The sequence below is a fragment of the Pezoporus occidentalis genome, unplaced genomic scaffold, assembly GCF_034315485.1.
Source record: "Pezoporus occidentalis ecotype Australia unplaced genomic scaffold, CSIRO_AGI_Poc_V1 ctg23, whole genome shotgun sequence".
Classification (NCBI taxonomy): Eukaryota; Metazoa; Chordata; class Aves; order Psittaciformes; family Psittacidae; genus Pezoporus; species Pezoporus occidentalis.
This window is the reverse complement of record NW_026914180.1, coordinates 7,261,775-7,284,736: the sequence shown is the minus strand read 5'-3', so window position 1 is coordinate 7,284,736 and position 22,962 is coordinate 7,261,775. Positions and strand designations below refer to the sequence as shown.

At 41.0% G+C, this 22,962-nt stretch overlaps 1 protein-coding gene across 4 annotated transcripts in view; it reads left to right on the top strand.

Moving 5' to 3' along the window:
- Window positions 1–22,962, top strand: part of DIP2C (disco interacting protein 2 homolog C) — a 320,370-nt gene that overhangs the window by 188,226 nt on the left and 109,182 nt on the right. For all 4 annotated transcript variants that reach the window (XM_062621536.1, XM_062621534.1, XM_062621535.1 and 1 more), the window contains 3 exons: window positions 15,445–15,570; window positions 16,412–16,621; window positions 22,707–22,838. In XM_062621536.1, coding sequence (XP_062477520.1) covers window positions 15,445–15,570; window positions 16,412–16,621; window positions 22,707–22,838 — 468 coding nt within the window. The remainder of the gene's footprint in view (window positions 1–15,444; window positions 15,571–16,411; window positions 16,622–22,706; window positions 22,839–22,962) is intronic.

The window sequence follows — 22,962 nt, the reverse complement described above, 5'->3', positions numbered from 1 at the left end:
ATTTTTCTGGCTGCTTCTTTTTATATAGGAAGAGATCCTGAACACTGTGTTACAAAATGTCAGCTGCTGTGATTGTTTTTCAGATATCTAAAGAAATGGGTAATGCTGTAAGTGTAGTAACTGCATCATTGCAGGGTTAAACTACGTTATTTACTGTATAGAAATGTGGCAGCTAGTTTAGCTGATACTAACTCAAAAGCATTTTCAGTTTGTTTACTATTGAATATAAAACCTCTCATATTATTTATTCACTTAGAAAGAGTATTTGGAAAGGTTTCCCAAATGTAGATTGTGGCAGTGTTTTTCTCCTAGCAGCTGCCATTCTTTAACCAGTGCCCATAGTATAATATTATCTGGGGGCTTGAGAAGACACTGAATCCAAATGTTGCTGAAGGCTGGATAATTATTTTGCCAAAAGGTTTTTCTGGCCAGTGACTTTTCAGGCAAGTCAAAGAAAAACTGGCTTACATCTCTTCTGTTCTCCATGCAGAATAGACATCAGCATCTGATTTGATCTGGTTCAAGTGACATGACTGGAAAATCAGGCACAGACTTGAGTATGAAGTCAATAATGGTCTTGTAGATGCAGCTTCAGCTTTGTTTCCTTAGTGCAGTTGAAAAACTAGAGTTCTCAGTTACTTTTGGAAGCTGCAAATCCATGGATTTGGTATAGTGTGTTGAGATAAGGAGATAGGAATTGCTTGGTAAAGAAGTAGGTAACCTGAATGGCTTAGCTTTCACAGTCTTACCATGCTGTCTAAATGAACTAACTCAGTCAGTTATGAGATGTTGGCCCTATATGTCTTCCATACAGTTGCTAGGGACCTGTTTGCTCCCTGATTAGTACTGGCTACATTCTGCTCATTGTAACACTAAAATCCCTTGTAGAAAAGGACCTGAAGCTTCTGCCAACCATTCTTTAAAATACCATCATATCGGCTGTCTTGCTTTTGGAAGAATTGTCTCACTGGTTTGGTGCTTAAAATAGTCATCTGTAACCTCTCCACAGTGCAGCCCTGAAGTCACAGGGCTGCTAGAGTTTGGCCCCTTGCCTGTGGCTGGCTGTCCTGGTGGCCTGGGGCAGAGCTGGGCTCTGCTACCACATAAAGGCTGCAGCGCAGTACAGCAGTGCCTGCTGCTGTGGCAGTTCCAAACCAAATATGCCATGGGTAAACTGGGCACATCCTCCTGATTATAAATTGTTTCCTTGATCGTGATAAATCTCCCCCATGGCTGCATTTCTCAGCCATTCATGGCCTGCAGGGTTCAGAGAGCAACTCTCCTTCAGAGACCTTCAGCATCTCTTTTATCTCCTCTCCAGAGAAAAGTATGATATCCTTCCTCAGCTGGATGTTCAAAACATGAAAAAATAAAACGTCAGGACCTACCAACCTCATTTTTTCAAAGGGCCACCTCTGTGGCCTCCAGATTATGCCAAACCAAAAAGCTTCAGTTCTCCATCCCAGTGCTGAAAACCAGAGCATTTTCTCATATTCCAGGACCTGCCTTTTAGTGATTCCACACCTGTCAGTAAAAAAAAAAAAAAAAAAACACCAAAAGAAAGGTATGATGGGAATACTAAAGAAAGTATGCACCAGTGAAAATTAAAAACTGAAAAAAAACAACATTAAATTCTAGGGAATCTGGTGTAGTATGTTCAAATGCGCATGCTTTTGTTAGGAGTGACATAGCAGAGCTTGACTCTTGTATTTCTGCTGTAGAATTCTCCTCTGATGAGACGAGGATATGACAGATAGGCTTGGCCAAATAAGTGCCTTGTTTCTCCTGAGGTCTCTGAGAAGCCTTGAAGATGACCAGTGTTCTGCACTGCCTGGAGCAACTGAAGCAAAATGAGGCCAGTGAGCTCTAAAAACTGAGTTTTCCAGAGGTCAGAAATGATGTGGGAAATAGTAGCATAAGTAAAATTGCACTGCCTCTATATAACTAAGGGTTCATGGTGTCCTAGAGGAAAGACCAGCAAGTGAGAGCACATGTGCTACATGAACTGTTTGGATAGGTTTTAAAAGGCACAGCAGTGGATAAGCATAGAGCTGGGAGCCAAGAAATGGAGTGTTTTGAGAAATGCCATATGTGGAATCAGCATCTCTCAGCTGGTAGCATGGAGGAAGGATACTGCTGGTAGGGTTGTTGTGGTACCTGGACTCTCGGCAAGGAGTACCTCCATTCTCCTGCTCAGTCTTGCTGATTTTTTCTCCATACATTCTGAAGATGAGAAGGAAGAAGTCAATCTGGTACTCCATTCTTGGGGGGCTGCCAACCCCTGCCCCAGAGATCTCAGCGCTGCAGAGAACAGCTCATTTTCCAAGCACACTCGGCACTTCTCTTTAAAGATGTTTTAATATAGGAGATTTTTGGAGATTTTTTTGCTGAAATAAGTGCATCCTAAGTACAATTCTCCTGGCTCAGGTTCCTGAGCCACCTTTCCCACACTGTGATTCAATAAGGAAAAGACAGAACAGCTTATGCTGTTTTTGCTTTGAAATCATTAAACTTCCGAACAAATCATCCCAGGCTAGGTTTGAGGGAGATTTGAAATAAGGGAGTTAGCAGTGAAATAACATACCCTGGAGACCCAAATCCTAGAGAGGAAGTTGGCACCATAGAATCATAGAATAGTTAGGGTTGGAAAGGACCTTCTAGCTGGAGGTCTGTGACTAGTGGAGTCCCTCAGGGGTCGGTGCTGGGACCAGTGCTGTTTAATATTTTCATCAACGACCCGGATGAGGGAACTGAATGTACCCTTAGCAAGTTTGCTGATGATACTAAACTGGGAGGAGTGGCTGACACGCCAGAGGGCTGTGTTGCCATTCAGCGAGACCTGGACAGGCTGGAGAGTTGGGCGGGGAGAAACTTGATGAAATTCAACCAGGGCAAGTGTAGAGTCTTGCATCTGGGGAAGAACAACCCCATGTACCAGTACAGGTTGGGGGCTGACCTGCTGGACAGTAGTGAAGGGGAAAGGGACCTGGGGGTCCTGGTGGATAGGAGGATGACCATGAGCCAGCAATGTGCCCTTGTGGCCAAGAAGGCCAATGGCATCCTGGGGTGCATTAGAAAGGGTGTGGTTAGTAGGTCAAGAGAGGCTCTCCTCCCTCTCTACTCTGCCCTGGTGAGGTCGCATCTGGAATATTGTGTCCAGTTCTGGGCCCCACAGTTCAAGAAGGACAGGGACCTGCTGGAGAGAGTCCAGCGCAGGGCAACCAAGATGATTAAGGGAGTGGAACATCTCCCTTATGAGGAGAGGCTGAGGGAGCTGGGACTCTTTAGCTTGGAGAAGAGGAGACTGAGGGGTGACCTCATCAATGTTTACAAATATGTAAAGGGTGAGTGTCAGGATGATGGAGCTAGGTTTTTTCAGTGATGTCCAGTGATAGGACAAGGGGCAGTGGGTGTAAACTGGAGCATAGGAGCTTCCATGGGAACACCAGGAAAAATTTCTTTACTGTGAGAGTGACAGGGCACTGGAATGGGTTGCCCAGGGGGGTTGTGGAGTCTCCTACGTTGGAGCTATTCAAGGCCCGCCTGGACAAGTTCCTGTGTGATGTACTCTAGGTTACCCTGCTCTTGCAGGGGGGTTGGACTAGATGATTTTTTGAGGTCCCTTCCAACCCTTGGGATTCTGTGATTCTGTAAAGTCATCTAGTTCCAACCCACCTGCCATGGGCAGGGACACCTCACACTAAACCATCTCACCCAAGGCTTCGTCCAACCTGGCCTTGAACATTTCATGCACTACAATGCTCATATTCTCGTAATGCTTTTTTGTCCATTCTGGCAAGATTGCAGAAGGAGATCTTGAATGCCCTTTCAAGCCCACAAAATACAAACTATCCACATATTTTAAATCACTATGAGGTAAGCTGCAAGCATACAAAATGTCAATCCCCTTTGTTACGGTTCATACACACACTTACCTCATGGTAAATGAGAACAAATATGTGGTCCAGCACATACCAGACCTCCTAGAGTAGAGCTGCTCAGCTACCTTGTGTATTAAGGTAGCTTGTCATAAAACAAAGAATTTACTGACCCTTCAGGTGAGTAAGGGTTACTTAAGGTGTAGACACACTTACTCAGAAATCAGTTAATCTCCTATTTGATTTAGCTCACTTACAAACTTACTTTCAATCTACAACTCAATCAGGGCAAAGAAGAGCTTGAAGAAAAACTTCTGCAAAGATGTGATTTACATGACTGCATCCTTGCTTTGACCCAGCAAAAAAATTTGTGAGGATAATTGCAGAACTCTTGAGGAAAATTACTCAAGGATCTCCAGAGGAAAGAAATAGAAAGTTGATTTACTTCAGATTGCATAATAAAGGGGCCTGAGATGAAGTCACTACGTGAAGCTGACTTCCAGATTGCATTACAAATGAGATAATAAATAAATGGAGGGATGGAAATGATTAGTGGGAGGCCTGTGTGTTGGTTTTCTATTTCACTTATCAGTAGAGTTAATATCGTTTTAAATTTCAGAGTTTAGAGAAAAACATTTTAAAATCATCTTTATTATAATACCTGAAAAATCCAAAGTAAAGCAAAAACTATGCCTTTCAGCAAACTAGCAGTGGAGTCGTAAAGAGTTCAGTCTGCTGTTTTGGCATCCTCTGCGTCCATCACATAATCTCTGAGTTTCACAGCCTGCCCATACAGCTTTCCCAACCACGTGTTTAGCTTTTACCTTCCTTCCACCCAGAATTATGGATTATGGCCGCTGCCATCCAAAGTGGGGTATGACAGCCATGCTTTTTTTTCTTTAAAGTTAAGCTTTTTGACCACAGAAGAGCATGCAAAGCTTGTAGCTTCTTCGTGTGTGCCCAAGGTGGACAGAAGCTGCCCAGGAGGTACGCGGCAGCAGCTGAGTGATGGCATGGCACAGCCCTTTGCAGAGTGCACAGAGCACAGTTTCCTGCACCAGTGGAGTTTGTTGGCTGCAGCATCCTAGAAGAGCGCTGCTTTTTTTGGTGGGACATTCATGGGTGTGCAGATGTTTTCTAAAATGCTGACTTTTCATAGCCAGAAATGTGCAGGTTAACAAAATTTGGCTCTGAATTCATGAAAAGTCAGCAGAACCTTTTCCCCTGTATATCCATGTATCCCCAGTTCCCAGTAAAACCAGAGGCCCAGTGTATATAGTTTAAACATCCCAAAGACTGAAGCTTAGACACTTAAATCATTTTTTTAAATGTAAGCAACAGTTTATTTCTGTCAGTAACCTCCACAACCCTTGTATAAATGAGTGTCATCTTAGACCAGATGTTCTTGCATTCAGTTGAGTATTCACTATGTTAGTTGTGAATGCCATATTTCAGAATAGCACACTTGGCTTGCAGCTGAAGAGAAATTAGGTGTCACAGTGACCAGGCTATGTGCTTTCTTACTTTAAGGAAAGCACATAGCTTGATCTTTTCTATCTTAATCTCACCCGGAGAGATGGCAGAAGTATTCTGAGCCTGCTTCATTATAGCATCACCCACAGCAAAGATCCATTATTATATGGACTCACTTACTTTCACATTCCCAGGGGTGAGATGATTTTCCAAAGACTGATCTTTGTTGGATGAACACAACAATTTTATGAAATCACTTGCCCTGTATCTGCCTGAAAATAAGTCAGTGCTGTCAGCCCAGAATAATCAAAAGACAAAGCCTAACTGTAATCTGTTGTGATGACACCACATTTACTGTGTATCACGCTATTTAGTGTGTCCTGATTGCATTTCCAGTAGATGTAGCTACCAAATTACCTCTACTCAGAGTATGTACAGGCTACGTATTAGGAAATGAATTCTCAGTATATCCTTCGTTTCCATGGTAGCTACAACAAAGGTCTGATTAAACTTGTAAGAGACTTTAATGCTTTCAACTACTGGTTTCCTGTAAGGCAAAATTGACACCCTTTCCTCTGTATAATTACTTAACATACTATTGCTATACTTAGTGTTTCCTTATCTAGAATTTTCAGCCAAAATTCACCTTTGATAGTGCTGGTCTGATAGTGCTGTTTCCCCATAGTATCAGTTACCTCCCTGTAACAACTCCAGAGCCGTTAGGATTCTGCTGTTGTTCTTCCTTTGATGTAGCAGTAACTGCCCTTGCTCCTCTTGGTTCCTGCAAACCAGCTCTGCCTCTTCTTCCAGCTGTTTTCCTTGGTGCCATCCCAGCTGCTGGCTTCCCTGAAGCAGAGACTTGTGGTTATTTGTTAAATATCTGACTTCAGAGCTGATCTTCTACTGCAATATAAATAAGACATAAATATGTTTTCTCTATGCAAAAATAACCTCTTCTTAAAAATCCTTTAACATTCTCATTAGAGAATCATTCTTGATCTTAATAATCTGCCGTTCTGTAAGCAAGTCAGTTGTGTTTGTGAATGATCTCATAAAAAGCAAGGATGCTAAACCTCAGATTCCTTGGGCCTGTCCTGCTCCCAGTTGTATCATCATGTTACCAGGAATTGCTACTAAAGAAAAGGGAGAAAGATTGTTTCCAAAGGCTTAATAAAAAAATGGATAAAAATTGCGCAGGAGAGACGAATTACATAAGCCAAAAGGAGCAAGCACATGAAATGGATGAATTCAGATCGCATCTAGGTATGTCTCCAAGCAGTCTTATTCTTCCAGGAGTAAGTCCCTTGAAAGGAGGGATGGAAGTACCATTCCTTCAGAACTGGAAAAGCAGGCTGCAGAAGATGGTAGGGACTGTTAGATAATTCTGCATCTGTGCAGCAAAAACTAGGCAATAGTTTATTTTTCATATTTGTGTTTCTTAAACAGTGGGGGATTCAGTTTCAAGGCTTTATAATTACTGGGAAACTGAAAACACATGCAAAACCAATAGAAGGAATACATTTTATCAGAAACATAGGTAGAAACAGACTTGTGCTATCTTGATTCTAGCAATGCACGACTCCTGTCTACAGCCAGTCTAATTTCTTGTCTTAAAAAGAAACAGGGCCGCGCGATAAATTAGATGCAAGAGAACTACATGACACACAACTGCAAGACCTGATTTAAGTACCAAAGAAAGCACTGTTTTTCTTTTGTGTGCTGAGGCATTCTATGCGAGGGGTGCAAGGAACAGTTTTGTAATGTGGAAACTTTGATGTAGCTGATGCTTATTACACGGGAGGAGCACCCTGTTTCGTGATCCATGCAGACCTAATACCCCAGATCCCTGATCCGTGAGGAGGTATTACTTTGCTTGCAGTATGTTGAGTGTTTGACATGCCTAGGGAACAAATGCAGCTAATACTGAATAAAGGAAGCCACTGAGGCATGTTACACTTATATTGGAAAAGAATTTTAACAACCTGTCCACACAGAGAAAGAATGCAGCTGTAATTTGTTGAATAGGTTTTTGTTTTTTTAAAAAGAAGAGCTGAACAAAAAGGAGCAAACTCATCCTGCTAAAACTGCAGAAGTCTGTGGGAGGACTAGGAATATGTAGCATATTTCACATGTCTCAGTTACAATTCAGAGCTTTCAAGGACCCTGTATCTGGCCCAGCTAAAGAATGTGGCATCCCTGGGGTTCATGGGATGTGAAAGAAAGATCGAGTCAGGATTAAACTCTATGCCAAATGAGAATGCACACTTCAGAAGAGGACTCTTACAGCAGCTGTAGAGAAAGAAGAGATACCGCAGCATGGCTCCATATGTGAACCAGGATATGGCTGACCTTGTTCATCATACAATTGCTTTCATGCTGCAGGAAAGGAAGACTGCTTTGCTTGTGGAGCTAATCTGAGTCCAGAAGGGTCATACATACTGTGCTCCCCAAAGTGCTTGGCTAAGGGAGGACAGCTTGTCTTAGAGGAAGGTCAACAGTAGCTCTAAGTAGCATGTGTTTGTGCAAGGAGAAAGAATGTATGTTCTCTAGACAATACTTCTGTAAAAGTTCAGAAGAAACTTTTTGTATCCCAGAGTCACTACAAACCAGACTAAAACTCCTGGCCAGGCTCTCTTTCTGCTTGCCTGCCCGTCTTCTGACTAAATAAAAAATTGTTGTGTCCTCCAGAAAAAGATTAGGTTCCAGGCCATACACCATGTAAGGAATAAACGTTTAAAGAACAGTGTGAACAAGAAGACAACAGTATGACCAGTCTGTAATTAACAGCATTTGCTTGTGTGTTTTGGGGCATTATTATTTGAACACTGCTCACCTATCCACAGTTAATACAGTTATCTCCCTACAGTTATCTCCCTAACATCTTCTGTCACCACGTTCTTCCTCTTGAGAGTAGGCTCCCTCCCACATCACCATGCATTTAAATGAGCACAGGCTCATCCCTCCAGCTGGGCTGTGCGCAAACGACCAGTCTCCAGATGGTTTGTTGTGCCAGGGGATCCCATCAGAGCATCATGCCAGCACAGGTAGGATGTCACTTCGTTCCATAGAAACAGAGGTGGCCTTGTTTCACTTTCTATGGGGAGTGAAATGCCCATGGAAACATGTTGAACATGCAGCATTAGATCACACTGAGATAGAAGGCTGGTGGAGAACCACCATGGAGAACATGGTGTCCGTATCAAGCTGGTGTATCGTAGAATAGAATCATAGAATAGTTAAGGTTGGAAAGGACCTTAAGATCATCAAGTTCCAACCCCCCTGCATGGGCAGGGACACCTCACAATAAACCATCTCGCCCAAGACTTCGTCCAACCTGGTCTTGACCACTGCCAGGGATGGAGCATTCACAACCTCCCTGGGCAACCCATTCCAGTGCCTCACCACCCTAACAGGAAAGAATTTCCTCCTTATATCCAATCTAAGCTTCCCCTGTTTAAGCTTTAACCCATTACCCCTTGTTCTGTCACTACAGTCCCTAATGAAGAGTCCCTCCCCAGCATCCCTATAGGCCCCCTTCAGATACTGGAAGGCTGCTATGAGGTCTCCACGCAGCCTTCTCTTCTCCAGGCTGAACAGCTCCAACTTTCTCATCCTGTCTTCATACGGGAGGTGCTCCAGTTCCCTGATCATCCTCGTGGGCCTTCTCTGGACTTGTTCCAACTGTTCCATGTCCTTTTTATGTTGAGGACACCAGAATGCACACAATACTCCAGGTGAGGTCTCACAAGAGCAGAGTAGAGGGGCAGGATCACCTCCTTTGACCTGCTGGTCACGCTCCTTTTGATGCAGCCCAGGATACAGTTGGCTTTCTGGGCTGCGAGCACACACTGAAGCCGGCTCATGTTCATTTTCTCATTGACCACCACCCCCAAATCCTGTGCAGGGCTGCTCTGAATCTCTTCTCTGCCCAACCTGTAGCTGTGCCTGGGATTGCTCTGACCCACGTGTAGGACCTTGCACTTGTCATGCTTAAACTTCATGAGGTTGGCATCAGCCCACCTCACAAGCATGTCAAGGTCCCTCTGGATGGCATTCCTTCCCTCCAGCGTATCAACTGAACCACACAGCTTGGTGTCACCGGCAAACTTGCTGAGGGCGCACTCAATCCCACTGTCCATGTCAGAGACAAAGATGTTGAACAAGACCGGTCCCAACACCGATCCCTGAGGGACACCACTCATTAATGGTCTCCAGCCGGACATTGAGCCATTGACCACAACTCTTTGTGTGCGGCCATCCAGCCAGTTCTTTATCCACCGAGTGGTCCATCCATCAAATTGATGTCTCTTCAATTTAGAGACAAAGATGTTGTGTTGGGACAGTGTCAAACGCTTTACACAAGGCCAGGTAGATGACATCAACTGCTCTACCCCTGTTCATCAGTTCTGTAGCCCCATCATAGAAGGCCACCAAATTGTTCAGGCAGGATTTCCCCTTAGTGAAGCCATGCTGGCTGTCACCAAGCACCTTGTTGATTTTCATGTGCCTTAGCATGCCTTCCAGGAGAATCTGCTCCAAGATTTTGCCAGGCACAGAGGTGAGACTGACTGGTCTGTAATTCCCTGGGTATGTATGTTGGTGGATTGGTTTGTTTCTCTTCCTAAGCCTTTCAGTTAAACAAGGAGCACAGCATTGTGCCAAGTTATGAGATAAACCAGATGAAGAGTGACTGCGCTAAACAGAGCATCTCCTGGGAAATCTGGGTAACTCTTCCTGCTGATGGAATGAGGGATTTACTTCTATTTGCAATAGATGAGAGTTTCTGATTTTACAGTGCAGTGGCCAAAGCAATGGGTCATTGCTCTGGGAGTCTTAACTTATGGACCCTTAGTCTCTATGCAAGTTCTAATTTCTGTACCTCTTGTTTTGAGGCCTCATCTCTTGTTTAATGGATTGTTAGCTCTTTGAAGAGGAACTTTCTCTACCATGTGTATGTTTTTACAATCCACTTCCTTTGTATTTCACTTACTGACTTTGCTCCCAGAATTACACTTGCCCTTTATATCCTGTCATAGAAAGTAAAGGGAGAAAAAAAACAAATAAAAATGCCTGTATGCAACAGAGAAAAGACTGGAGACAGAGCTGCTTTGTCTGAAGTTTGCTAAGTATTATCAGGCAGCCTGTAAGAAATACATGTCAGGTTGAATGCTGAAAACCAAATGGATAGCGACAATATGGGTTAAGCAGCTTTCCCAAGCATGTTGCTTTACTCTTTCCCATTTATTGGTTCCTTAAATACAAACTCACAAATTGGATTCAATGTATCATTGGCCAGCCTGAAACAGAGGAGGACAATAGAAGATAAGGAACTGCACATTGGTACTGTAGATAGAGGATATTTTATGCTATGCTCTAGATCTTCTGTTGGGACTTTCTTGTGGAAAAGCCAGGTGGGAAGACTATAAAGGTTTTGTTACCTATAGGAGTGCTTTAAAGGGTCAGGACCTAGATTCGTTTTATCAGCTGTAACAGTGTAGTTAGAATGTCACAGACTTCTACATGAAAGATTATTTCACCTAAAAGCATTTTCTTTCCACTTAGATTTGGGACTTTTTTTCAGAAGGTTTGAGTGCAATTAGATAAAGGTATATCTATGTTTGAAACCATACGAGAAGTTTATAGTAGGTGAGAAATTGTAGCGTGTCACACTATGAGGAAAGAGAAGAGAGGTGATTTTTTGCTGATATTTCTTTTTCCTTTTTTTTAATGAAATCTCCTAATCGTGTTTCAGAGCAAAATCTTCATGCTTGAATGATTTTTTTCAGGAAAATTTAACAAGAAATGCGTGTCTTAAAGCAATGTTTAATCACAATATGATGAATTCAGTTAGCCTGAGTGTGCCAGAGTAGATTGAGAAGACAGTTCAGACACTTTTGTCAGACCTGCAAGGCAAGGGGCATCACCCTGCCAGAGATGGTTTGAAATTTTAATGTGATGTTCCCTTCTGATGCTCTGTCTGATATGTGGAGAACACAAACTACTTTGTGCTGATGGGATGTGGGGGGAAAGATAGTTTTCTGTCCCAAAGAAGCTTGGATATGGCTTATTACCTTCATTTTACTTTGTTCCAGTGTGCATCACAAATGTGGTTTCCTTCCTTTAGTGACCAAGGAGGTTCCAGTTACTACTGTATAAATTCCTATTACAAGCCTCCTTGTATTTTTTCAGTAGGTGCTAGGGACAAATTGTGGGCAAGTAGGGGGAGAGGACGGGTCACCTACATGCAATATGGTGGACACCATAGCCCATCTTTCACGGAGATAAAGGCAAAGAGCTACCACACTCTTGCTCAAATTGTTGAGAAGCAAATCATCAGGGTCACCCTTTGCTGATGACTGTACATTTTGATTTAGGTTTAAACCCATGCTGCATAAAGCTACAAAAAGAGCTTATTATTTGTATTTTGGTTAACATTCCTTGTTATACATCAGCAAAGTTGTCTTGTAGCTCAGAAATGCAAAGCTAAAACCTAGAGAAAAGCGAGCCATGTGTATGGAAAATGCATACCTGACGCTTAAGTGTCAGTCTGGCTTTCCATCGCCTGTGATTTCTCAATACTTTGGGACTTAGACTCTAAGTATGAATGGCTTGAATGCTGTTCATGAGCTTAACAACTCCAACTCTATAGGAGACTGACAAAACAGGATGAAGAGCATCTTCAGAACTCAATCAGTAGGCTTTCATTCAAAAAGAAGCCTATATACAAACTATATAGGCTGCCACTCATTCTTTGTCTTATCCTTAGCCATTTTTTTATGTGCTATGGGACACTTCATGTAGCCAAGAGTTTCACTCCTGGAAGAGAACATTATGAAAAGATTTTTCATCCAAGCTTGACTGTTTCTGCAGTCTTCTTTTTCTTCTCCCCCTAAAAGCTTGCAAGCTCTCACTGATAGTCCCTGGACCACCTTGGGACTACAGTCATCAGCCTTTTCTAGACACATGTTGTTTTCTTTGAAACATCCATGTTCTGAGTAATGCCTTCAGAATGATTGACCTTGTAGGCTGGGCTGGGAGCAGGTGTGCGTGTTCCTTCTCCTCAGTCAGCCTCCCTCTTGTTTATTCTGTTTCTTATCTTTTCCATTATTTTTGGTTTCCTTTGGGGGTTTCGTGGGTTTTATTTTGGGATGTTTTAGGAACCTGTAGTTTGGTTTATTCCACAGTAACCCATTACAGATAAACATATCAGGCATGTGCTCTGTTAAGAAAACAGTTAAATTCCTGGACTCCCGTGGACTCATTTGAAAATCAAAACCCTGCAGAATGTTTTCTAAATAAGCTGATGAGTTTACCTATCAAAAAAGAAATCAAAGAATTCACAAGTGATGATGATTCAGTGTCCAGCTGTCACAAAGCAATTGAATAATGATTTTCTGTCATCTGTCCTTTAAAAAACATTGAGTTACACCTCATCTCCCTCCTTACACTTACAGTAAAAACCAATCCTAAGTACAATAACACACAAAATAAAATTATTCTTGATCTTTGCTGTCTTGATCAGCAAAGTTTATTCTCTTCTAAAAATTGCTGTAGAGTTTTGTTGCTTTTAGGGGTTTATTTTGTTTGGTTTTTTTTTTTTAAGGGAAAGCTCGTTTTTAATGCTTGATATCTAATTGTTATTCTTTGAATTAAAACCAAGAATTTTCCGTTTGTTAGGTAAGAAACACAAACTCTTAGCGAGCATGTTCAGGTGTGGGGTGAGCAGGTAGGGATTTATCCTGAGGACATAAAAAGATTTACATTGTTTATGTTGTTAGCCTGATACTTTTCACATAGACTCTACAGAAGATAAATTGTTTTCTGGTTTGATGTTAGCATTGCAGTCTTCCTCCAGTTTGGTCCGTCACCTGCATGGCTCTTTTAGGTATGTTTTTCCAGCTTTGCTGTTTGCTTTTCTTGCTTTGCTTTTGTTGACATGCTCATCCTCTTCATGATTTAAAACAAAAGCAGAAAACAATTCGCAGAAGCAGCTGATAATGTTTGTTTTCTTAGACCTGTTCCTCCCTGCAGTCTTTCATTGAGAGGTGCTTAAACCCTGGCAGAAGACAGGGAACACCATTATTAAAAATGAGGCATTGCAGCTTATAAGCAGAGTATATCATTTAGTCATCCTTCTAGTCATCCTTCCCAGTTGTTATTTACAACAGGGTACTTTTACTGATGTGATCCAACCAGCAGCTTTTATGTAAAGATATATATACTCTTCTATTTCCTGTTGATCTTCTTGCGGAACATTGCCCATTCAGAGCTGCCACTACATCGATGCAGGAGTAGGAAACAGGCTACATGCTGCCAACCCAGCCCACAAGGGTGATCTTCAAACAGATTCAGCAGCAGCAGAAGTGGGATCACTCTGGATTAAATGTGTTTCCACTATGCTCCTACTTCATAAACGGGAATAGCTAAATTATGCATACAACTTGCTGCATTTTCTACAGCTGATAACAGTGACTGGTTAAAAGGCAACATCTAATGTGCTTGCAATTACGTGCCAGAGAGTCAATATGCAGCCAAAGGGTCAAAAACCAGAAGTGACTTTTGTTGGCTGCCATGTGTTTTGCACACAGTCTCCTCATGTGTTTCTTGTTCTAAACGCATAGAAATACAGACAACAGTGCAAGGTAGTAAACTAAAGGCAGACTTATTTTAATATATAGTTATGGTAACAATTAAAGAACTTATACAAAAAAAAAGTCATTGAAACACGTCATTAGCACCTTTTAGACATGATAAATGGCCTTTTTCAAACTTGGCGAGGCAGACAGCTGTATATACTTGTGAAAGGCAGAGAAGCCCTTCACTGGGGGTGTCCCCCTGGAGAAGGGATCTGTTGGATGCTTTGGAGTGGGCTGGTGTGGGCTGCGTGTAGCACCTGCCTGTGAAGCACCAGGCCTGTGCTCAGGGTGCTTTTTCTTATCATTCCACCTCAGGTGAACCCTACGTAATACTTACTTTTCTGTGAATAATGCTGAGTGATGGAGGCAGGAGGAGGATCCTGCATCAAAAGGAGCATGTCCAGCAGGTCTCACTCAAATGAGACCCCACTGAGACCACACCTGGAACACTGCATTCAGTTCTGGGGCCTTCGACACAAGAGGGATGTGGACCTGCTTCAGCGAGCCCCCAGGAAGCCACAGAGATGATCAGGGACTGGAGCACCTCTGCTCTGGAGACAGGCTGAGAGAGCTGTGGTTGTTCAGCCTGGAGAAGAGAAGGTTCAGGGGAGACCTCAGACCAGTGCCTAAAGGAGGCCTAAAGGAAAGATGGAGAGGGAGTTTTTACAAGGGCATGTAATGATAGGACATTTATGAATGGATTTAAACTGAAAGAGAGGAGATTTAAATTAGGCATAAGGAAGAAATTCTCTACTGTGGGGGTTGTGAGTCACTGGCACAGGTTGCCCAGAGAAGCTGTGGCTGCCACTTCCCTGGCAGTGTTCAAGGCCAGGTTGGATGGGGCTTGGAGCAACCTGGTCTAGTGAAAGGTGTCCCTGCCCATGGCAGGAGGGTTGGAACTGAATGAGCTTTAATGTCTTTTCCAAATCATTCTGTGATTCTGTGATATGGGAATAGGGGAACTGCTGCCATTTCTCTTGTAACATTTCACATACCTCTCACCTTTCAAGCAAATGTTTCTGTTAACATAGTCTGTGTAACTTTTGTATATATTGGAAACCCCATTGATTTAAAAAACAGGCAATGTTAGTACACCATGCTTCCACTGAAAAGAGTGATGGCTGCTGAAGTAACAGCTCTTGGTTAAAACAGTGGTTTACTCTGGGGAAGCCGTGTTCCTGCTCTGCAAATACTGGAGCACTGCTCTGGGAATATCATCCAGCTCAAAGGGCTTGTTTGTTCGTACAGCACTTTTCACTATAGCTGCTTTTTCTACAGTGAGAAGAGCTCCTGCAGTTCCTCTGAGATCCCATACGTTCCTGGCCTTTCATCATGCAATATGTGTTGTCAGCCAAGCTGGCAGTTGAACGAACCTGCATGCAGGTGCACTGAACGCACAAACAAACAGCTCATGTCTGTCTTGAAATCTCTAACTTGAAATATCTCTTTCCTTGCAGATGTCCACACAGAAGCAGTTCAGGCAGCCCTTGCTAAACATAAAGAAAGGAAAATGGCAGTCCCCATGCCCTCAAAGCGACGTTCATTGGTGGTGCAAACATCGATGGATGCCTACACACCTCCAGGTGAGCATCTCTGTGTATTTTATGAGAATTTTAAAAATGGTTCTTTGTGCTGCTAAAGGCTAATAATCTGCATGCATAGAGAGTAATGGAGATGCCATTTGAAGCACACTGAGCATAATGTTGAAGAATGTTTGAAGAGAAAGTGAACTTAATGGTTGGAATGTCAATAGGGGTAGTTTGCATAATTGCTTTGCCCTTTGTGCTGCCTCAACTTGTGTTGGTTCTTTTGGTCTTGAGGACCTAACTATGGCCAGCTAGTCATATTGTTTGTGAGCCAGGGTTCCTTTCAAGTTTCTGGTTTATTCCCTAACACAGTAATGTTACGTCTTTACAATTATTTGTGCCATTCCTTTCAAAGGAATCACTGAATTGCTCTTTTACCTGCTAGACTAAATGCTCCACATCTCATGCAGTCTTGTATTTACTGCATCCAGGTGGGACTGCATTTCTCACTGAAGGGGGTACTCTGCAGCTGGAAAAGTGTTTCACACTTTGTGGAGTCAGCTGGGGAAACTATTTTGGGTATTCTGTACTAGTAATACATGGCTGGAGATCTTCAGAAGATCCTCAAGCCACATTATAAAGGAAGATTGTTTTATTATCCTTATTTTTGTACAGTAATACACAAGCCATGGCCTTAGAGCAGGAAAGCTCTTTCAGTGCAGTGTGCAACTGACTGTTTCAGGGCTTTCAGTGTTACAGACTGCTCTTATTATATTTGTCTACCTTCATGAGTTTTGCTTAATGGCAGTTATCTTTAGATTTGTAATATGAACATGCTGTATTTCTGTTAAGAAAACCTGGAAGCACTGGAAGTTAACAGGCTGTTTTTAATTACTAGATACTTCTTCTGGTTCAGAAGATGAAGGCTCCGTACAGGGCGACTCCCAGGGAACTCCCACCTCAAGTCAAGGGAGTATAAACATGGAACATTGGATCAGTCAAGCGATCCATGGCTCTACCACATCAACCACTTCCTCATCCTCGACACAAAGTGGAGGCAGTGGTGCTGCACACAGACTAGCTGATGTTATGGCTCAAACCCATATAGGTTAGTATACAGTATATGGCTCCCAAATTCCTTAGAATGTGCAGTTGCAAGACTTCATTACTCAGCACTAAGAAAGGGTCTCCTTAGGATCCATCAGCAAGCAAAATCAGTGCATGGCACATTAGGGACTGCTTCCATGGAAGTTTTTCCCCTATTGATGCGCCACCTTAATGACATACTTTGAGTGAATTTGATAATTCTCTTTAACAGTATGTCCTCTTAAATAGTTTGGGGTGGTTTTTTTCTGCCCTTAGTTGAATCTAGAATACTTGGGCTGGGATATCTCATTATTATAGTCCTTGGGAAAGACTACTATATACCTTCGGAGAAGAGAGCTGTTATTATTAGTAGCTTGTTTATATCCTTTGGAAAGACCCTAGAAAGTCAAAGCTGTCTTCCATTATGGATAAGCTTCACAGACATTAATTATTTCTGAATATTGTGCAATTGACATTAGTCTTCATGAAAATGAGGCAGCTATTTGATCAGGTGTGTGGAAAGCAAGGCTTGTTTTCCCTTCATTCTCCAGGAACTGCTGTTTATCACTTGAGGCATCTGCTTTGGGTGTATTCTTGGTGGTGCTGTTGAGTTTGGGTTGTCTCTCTTGAAAATCTGTTGGAATCTGTATTGGAGCAGAATAAAGCAACCTTACTACTGTTCTGCTACACATATGAAATGCAGTTTTGTGTGACTGTTCCTAAGCTGATCATTCCTTTTCAAGTATATGTAATGAGGTCCATGAAAGCATCTTAAATGTTCCTGATTTTATGTGCTGAAACAGTAGTCTCTGTCCCCCCCTTTTTTTTTTTGTTATTGCTATGAGTATAGCTTGATGTAGAACCTGTATTTTCAGACAAGTAATCCTCTCACCATGATCTGGAATCACTGAATTGCAGTCAGGGGTAGAATTTGTATTGTATTCTTAAAATTCATGATAAACTAATAGCCTAGAACCTTATTTTAGAGACGTATACACTTCTGAACACATTATTCATTACATTTGGTTATTTTCTGTAACTTCATCTTGAAATGCTAGAGGAAATTACAGCATAGAGAATTAAATTTATCCAAACTCAGAAAGGTTGCATTACTCACACACTAAGTCTTAATGTGTCTTTAAATATAGCTTCTTTATAATGTGACATTTCAGTAATTTTAAATCTGGCACAGTATGTCTTCTTTTATAATCACTGAGTTCACAGTAAATAATACAGCATTTATAGAGCTAAATTAAGATGGCAGTATTCTGCAGAAGAAGGAAATTCTACTTGTTTCACTTGTTTTATTTTGCCTTGTTGTTGACTAGGAGGGTGTCTCCTGTGAAGGAAGTGGTTAAGCTTACCTCAGTATATGCATATTTTCATTTGTTCTCACAATAAGATATCTTAAATCACATCTCTATTTGGACAGTAGTTTTGATGTAGTAATGTAAAGGTCATTTGGATACCAAATATGAATGATATCTGCTAACAGATTGAGACTGTGATCTTAAGGTTACCATCAGTCATTAATAAGATCACTGGAAATGTAAGAGAAGCTGCACAGGTGATAACTATAAGATGTATTTCTTCATGGGTGAGCTGCTTTCTGCACGGATTTGAAATTAAATAACTCTTTTGTTTCTTTTCAGTCCAAGTAGGTGGATTTTGTGTTTAATTGCATTCTAAGAGGTAATAGATTCAAAGTATTCCCAAAGATAGCCTTGCTATTTCAGAGACAGTATGCCAGTGATAGCAGATGAATAATCCTCTTTGGTAGGAGAGAAGGGAAGGGAGAAGAATAATCCCATTCTTTGAAGCTCATCAGCTACTGAAGACAATGTCTTCTTGATCACAAAGAATGTATTTTTCCCATGGTGTGATGTTTGTTTGGTCCAGGGAATTGCTTTCTACAGACAGATCAGCCTGCAAGAGAGAAATCATCTGTAAATATGTAAGGATATACTGCTACAATCTGAAGATGCCAGTTTTGATAAATACATATTTAAGGAGCAACAGTAAAGACCTTTAATGACAACAACAGCAACTAAAAAAATGCTCACTGTTCTCATATCCACTAAGATTTGACCTCCAAACTGCCTCGCAGAATCAAAGGGAGAATTTTCCAATTTAAGAACTGGAATGCCGTCCTGAGAAGGGATATGATAAAAAGCTTTGGCTGTAACAGAATCAAAGTTCAGCTTTGTGGATAATTGAGATAATTTGCATAAGCTATTATGTGCTTCTAATATTATACTGTGTATTTAATTTGGCTGCTGCTGTTGCTCTATTATGGCCAAAATTCTAGTTTAGTATAGATATCCTTTAAATATTTACTCTCACATTTAGGATGCTCAGGTGTCTATACTAAGCTACAGGGAGAATCTCTAGTTTGGCAAAAGTATCAGAATTGTGTTGGGTAATTCCTAAAGTTAGAATTCAAACCAGTGAAATCTGTAAAAAATACCTAATATTCTGGCCCATGTTTGCTTCAGCACTGTATGTATGTCTAAGTTGTTTAAGCTCTGTTTTGCCTGTAATACATGTTTTGGATCTATACATACATAAAAATCAAGCACATCCCAAAGCTCAGAAAGTTTATGTAATGGAAATCACGCAGTGCTTACCTATGATTATAAATTTAATATGAAGTTAAGCAGCTCACTGCAAAGTTTTTGTCCTGTAGGTGCATATAATGTCTTTTATGTATACTTCAGATACATTTCTCTGTGAAAATCAGTGACCTCTATCCAAATTAAAGGCTACATAGATTTCTAATCAAAAACAAGCGCCATAAGGCTTGACTGATAGTTCTCTGACAACCTTAAAATTCTTCTGAGGAGCTTAGTTTAAAATACATAAAATACATAAAATATGGGAGCTTAGTTTAAAATACTGTCACCTGGATATCAATATGGAAAAGCCCAGCTGATGGAGAACGCTACAGCTCTAACTCTGCATTTCCCTGCCCTGACAACCAGAAAAGCTATCTTGTTTGGGAGGAAAAGCTGCATTTCCTTCAAGTATAGTACTGTGGGGATGCTTTCTGAGTTCCCAGAGACTTCAAATACGTGGTACTTACATGTGCTTCCAAACTTCCACTGGAGAGTATTCCTCCACCTCTTTGCTTCTCATCAGACATGGGCTCTGTCAGTGCACGTACTCTGTCCCTGTGTGAATGTGCTCTGCATCGTTGGTTCTTTTTGATTTTCATGAAATGGGACAAATTGTATAACTCCAGTGGCACAAATGAAGAGAGCCGTAACTGGAAACAGATGTTCTGCCCGTGATCTTCTGATGTGAGAATATTGGAAAAGATGGGAAGAGGAGGTGATGCAAATATGTGTGTTTGATGGAGGAAATGCTTTGAAGTCATGCAGCTGTCACAGTTTCTGCTTCTTAGTCAACATATGTGTCAGGATCATTATTGTTAACTAAACCTCAAACAGTGCTTCAAGTTACCTAAGACCAAGCAGCTCTGTACAGACTGTGAACAGACCGTGTCCATAGTCCAAGCCTGGATTGACCTTTCTATGCAAAAAAGGGTACATTTCACATAACACTAACAGTTACCTTTTTCTTTGGAAGTCATTCAGACCAAATTTTTGTCTGTATGACTTTAATTCCTCCAAGCCTGACTCTTGAGAAAGGAGCGAACCGAGGATTTGTAAATCTAATGGATGAAACTTGCTGTAGATATTACCATGGGAAGACATCTGTTAAGCAGATACTATAAAGGAACATGGCAAGACAAACCTTAATGATACTATTCTGCTGGATAAGCGTTCTTCTTAATGGAAATGTAAATACCAGATGTGCAGGCAGGGTGCTAAAACCCCACTCTTTGGCTAGCCAGAGGTGGACGCCTTGGGAAAGAAGTAATTAGGTGATTTGAAGTGCCAGTAGTGCTTGTTCAAAAGGAAACCCGTTTACAAAAGAGCAGGAAGCTGCTTTCTCATGTTATTTTATCCTACTCAGCACCATGTGTTACAAAGAAATATTTGGTTTCAAGTGTATAGATCTGAAGAGAGAGCATCTCTGCTCTGTGGTGCTTTGAATCACCTATCTTCTCTCCCATGCATTAAAAAAAAAATAAATAAGCTCGCTGCTAAGACCTGAAAGCAAATACTTTTAAATCCAATTCAGTTTGCCTTGTAAAATATGAAAGATGGAAACACTTCACTGAAAAGATGTAAACAATTATATTTCTTACTTTAGAAGGACTTTCTCATGTTACTAATAGCTGACTAACTACTTATTTTCTTTGTCGTGATCTCCTCTCCTATTTGCATGGCAAAACTGCATTATTAGTGAAGGATAAAAGGATAAGCATCAGCATTTTTAAATTGACTTAGTTATTGAGTAATTCAGTCATGATCTATAAAAAGCTCTTGCCACTTAGCAAGAAAGGGCAAAAATTGTGCTGAGTCTGAAATAGTTGATAATGACAATGAAAAGACATGTAAAATGAAGACATTATTCAGATAATTACCAGCATAAACTCCATTGTCCAAGCTATTATACTTACAGTTGGTCACTTATAGCACAATATAAGTTGTTTATTTCAGTAAAAGTATGACAGTATATGTGACCAGAATCAAAAGGCTTGGCTGGACATTTGTAAGATGCATGACATTTTCAAGTTGCACCATAAAAGCCGTCTTGTGTTATCCTCAGCCAGATATTACGGTTGAGTGACAAGGTTGAGTCCTTATGATGTTCATGAATATAAAAATTAAATAACAGCTATAGACATTAATATCATTTCTTAAGTTTTCATTATGATTGTCCATCAAATGCTACATTTACGTAAGAAGTATACCAAATAAGTATCTAATACAGCATTCTGTTAGTGTATGTGTAGCCAGAAAAGTTGGTTATCTGTTTTGATGGTGCTTTAATTTGGGATTGAATGAACAATAATTACAGTGATCCAAAATTCAAGGCTCATGAAGATTCCTTATAATTTGAGGTGAAATATACGGCAGAAATTGGTGTTGTAGTAGAGTTATGGCACCATAATGCTTATAGGGCAGATTTAATAAAAAGCACATCTTGAAAATAGTATTGGAACAAGATCAAGTTTTTTTTAAAGATTCTTACCCTGTTGTAAAATGGAATACATCCTTCTTCACTTCAGCAGCAGCCAAATGAAGACCTGCCTTCTTTTGTATCTCAGAGGCTCCTGGGGATCATTTATGTCAATTGAAAAAGGAGTTGGTATTTGCTGATGGTATTTACCTCCATCTACTCTAATGCTGATAAAAAAACGGGGAAAAAATTGTGAGACAAGCCATACAAGGAGTACAAAGATGTAGGTAATACAGACTCAGACTTGAAAACAGGAAAACAAACTGTGATAGCATGCTGAGTTATCAGGCTATGAAAGAGAAAGATTAGCTCTGTGGAATTGTTTAGGAGTGCTGGCATGAGTCAGATCAAATTTTGTTTGCCTTCTGGAAGGCAAGTCTTTGTTATGCGGAAGAATTGTAATAGCTCTGTCTAAAAATAGTAGACAAGCAAGTGTCCATGCAGAATGCAAAGGTCATGTTTCTTTGCATTTTCTTGCTTTCCCCTGGAGTCCAGCCCTGCTATGATTAATTTTTAACTCATATGCTAGCAAGTTCCTTTCTTAACTAAAATTGGCGTAGTCAAAATACGGAGGTTATAAAAGCGATATGCATTGCCACTTGCAAGTGATTGACAGCATGCTGTGTTCTTTTTATTTAGAAAAAGAAACACGGTAATCTATCAGAAGTATATTTGCCTGGGTCTTTTCTATTTGCGGCTGTTCACAGGCTTTTAATTAGTATAAAATTAAATGTCAGTGGAGAACCTAAAACGTAATTTTGTAATTTATGGTTTTTTTTAACCTATTGCTTATACGATTGCAGACATACAGCCTCTGCTTTAATCAGTGCAAACTTTATTTATTAAAATCATGCTGTACATTACTGTTGTATACATTCATTTTATGCATTGACTTTAATGCCTGTTCAGATGTTGGGGTGGGGGGAAATAAAATGGCATCCTTTCCTCTCCCCTTTGCTTTTCTGCTGTTCACCACTAGAGGTACACAGTTAAACCTTTTAACTTCTTTTTCACAGAAAATCATTCTGCCCCTCCAGATGTTACCACTTACACCTCAGAGCACTCAATACAAGTAGAAAGACCACAAGGATCAACGGCACGGGTGGCACCAAAGTATGGAAATGCTGAACTTATGGAGACTGGTGATGGTATGTCACAAAACCAGACTGGGTTGGGGTTTTTTGAGTATCATAATCTTTTTGGTGATTACTTTATACATTTGCTCATTGTTTTTTCTTTCTGAGCACTTTTCCGGTACAAACACCTACAAAG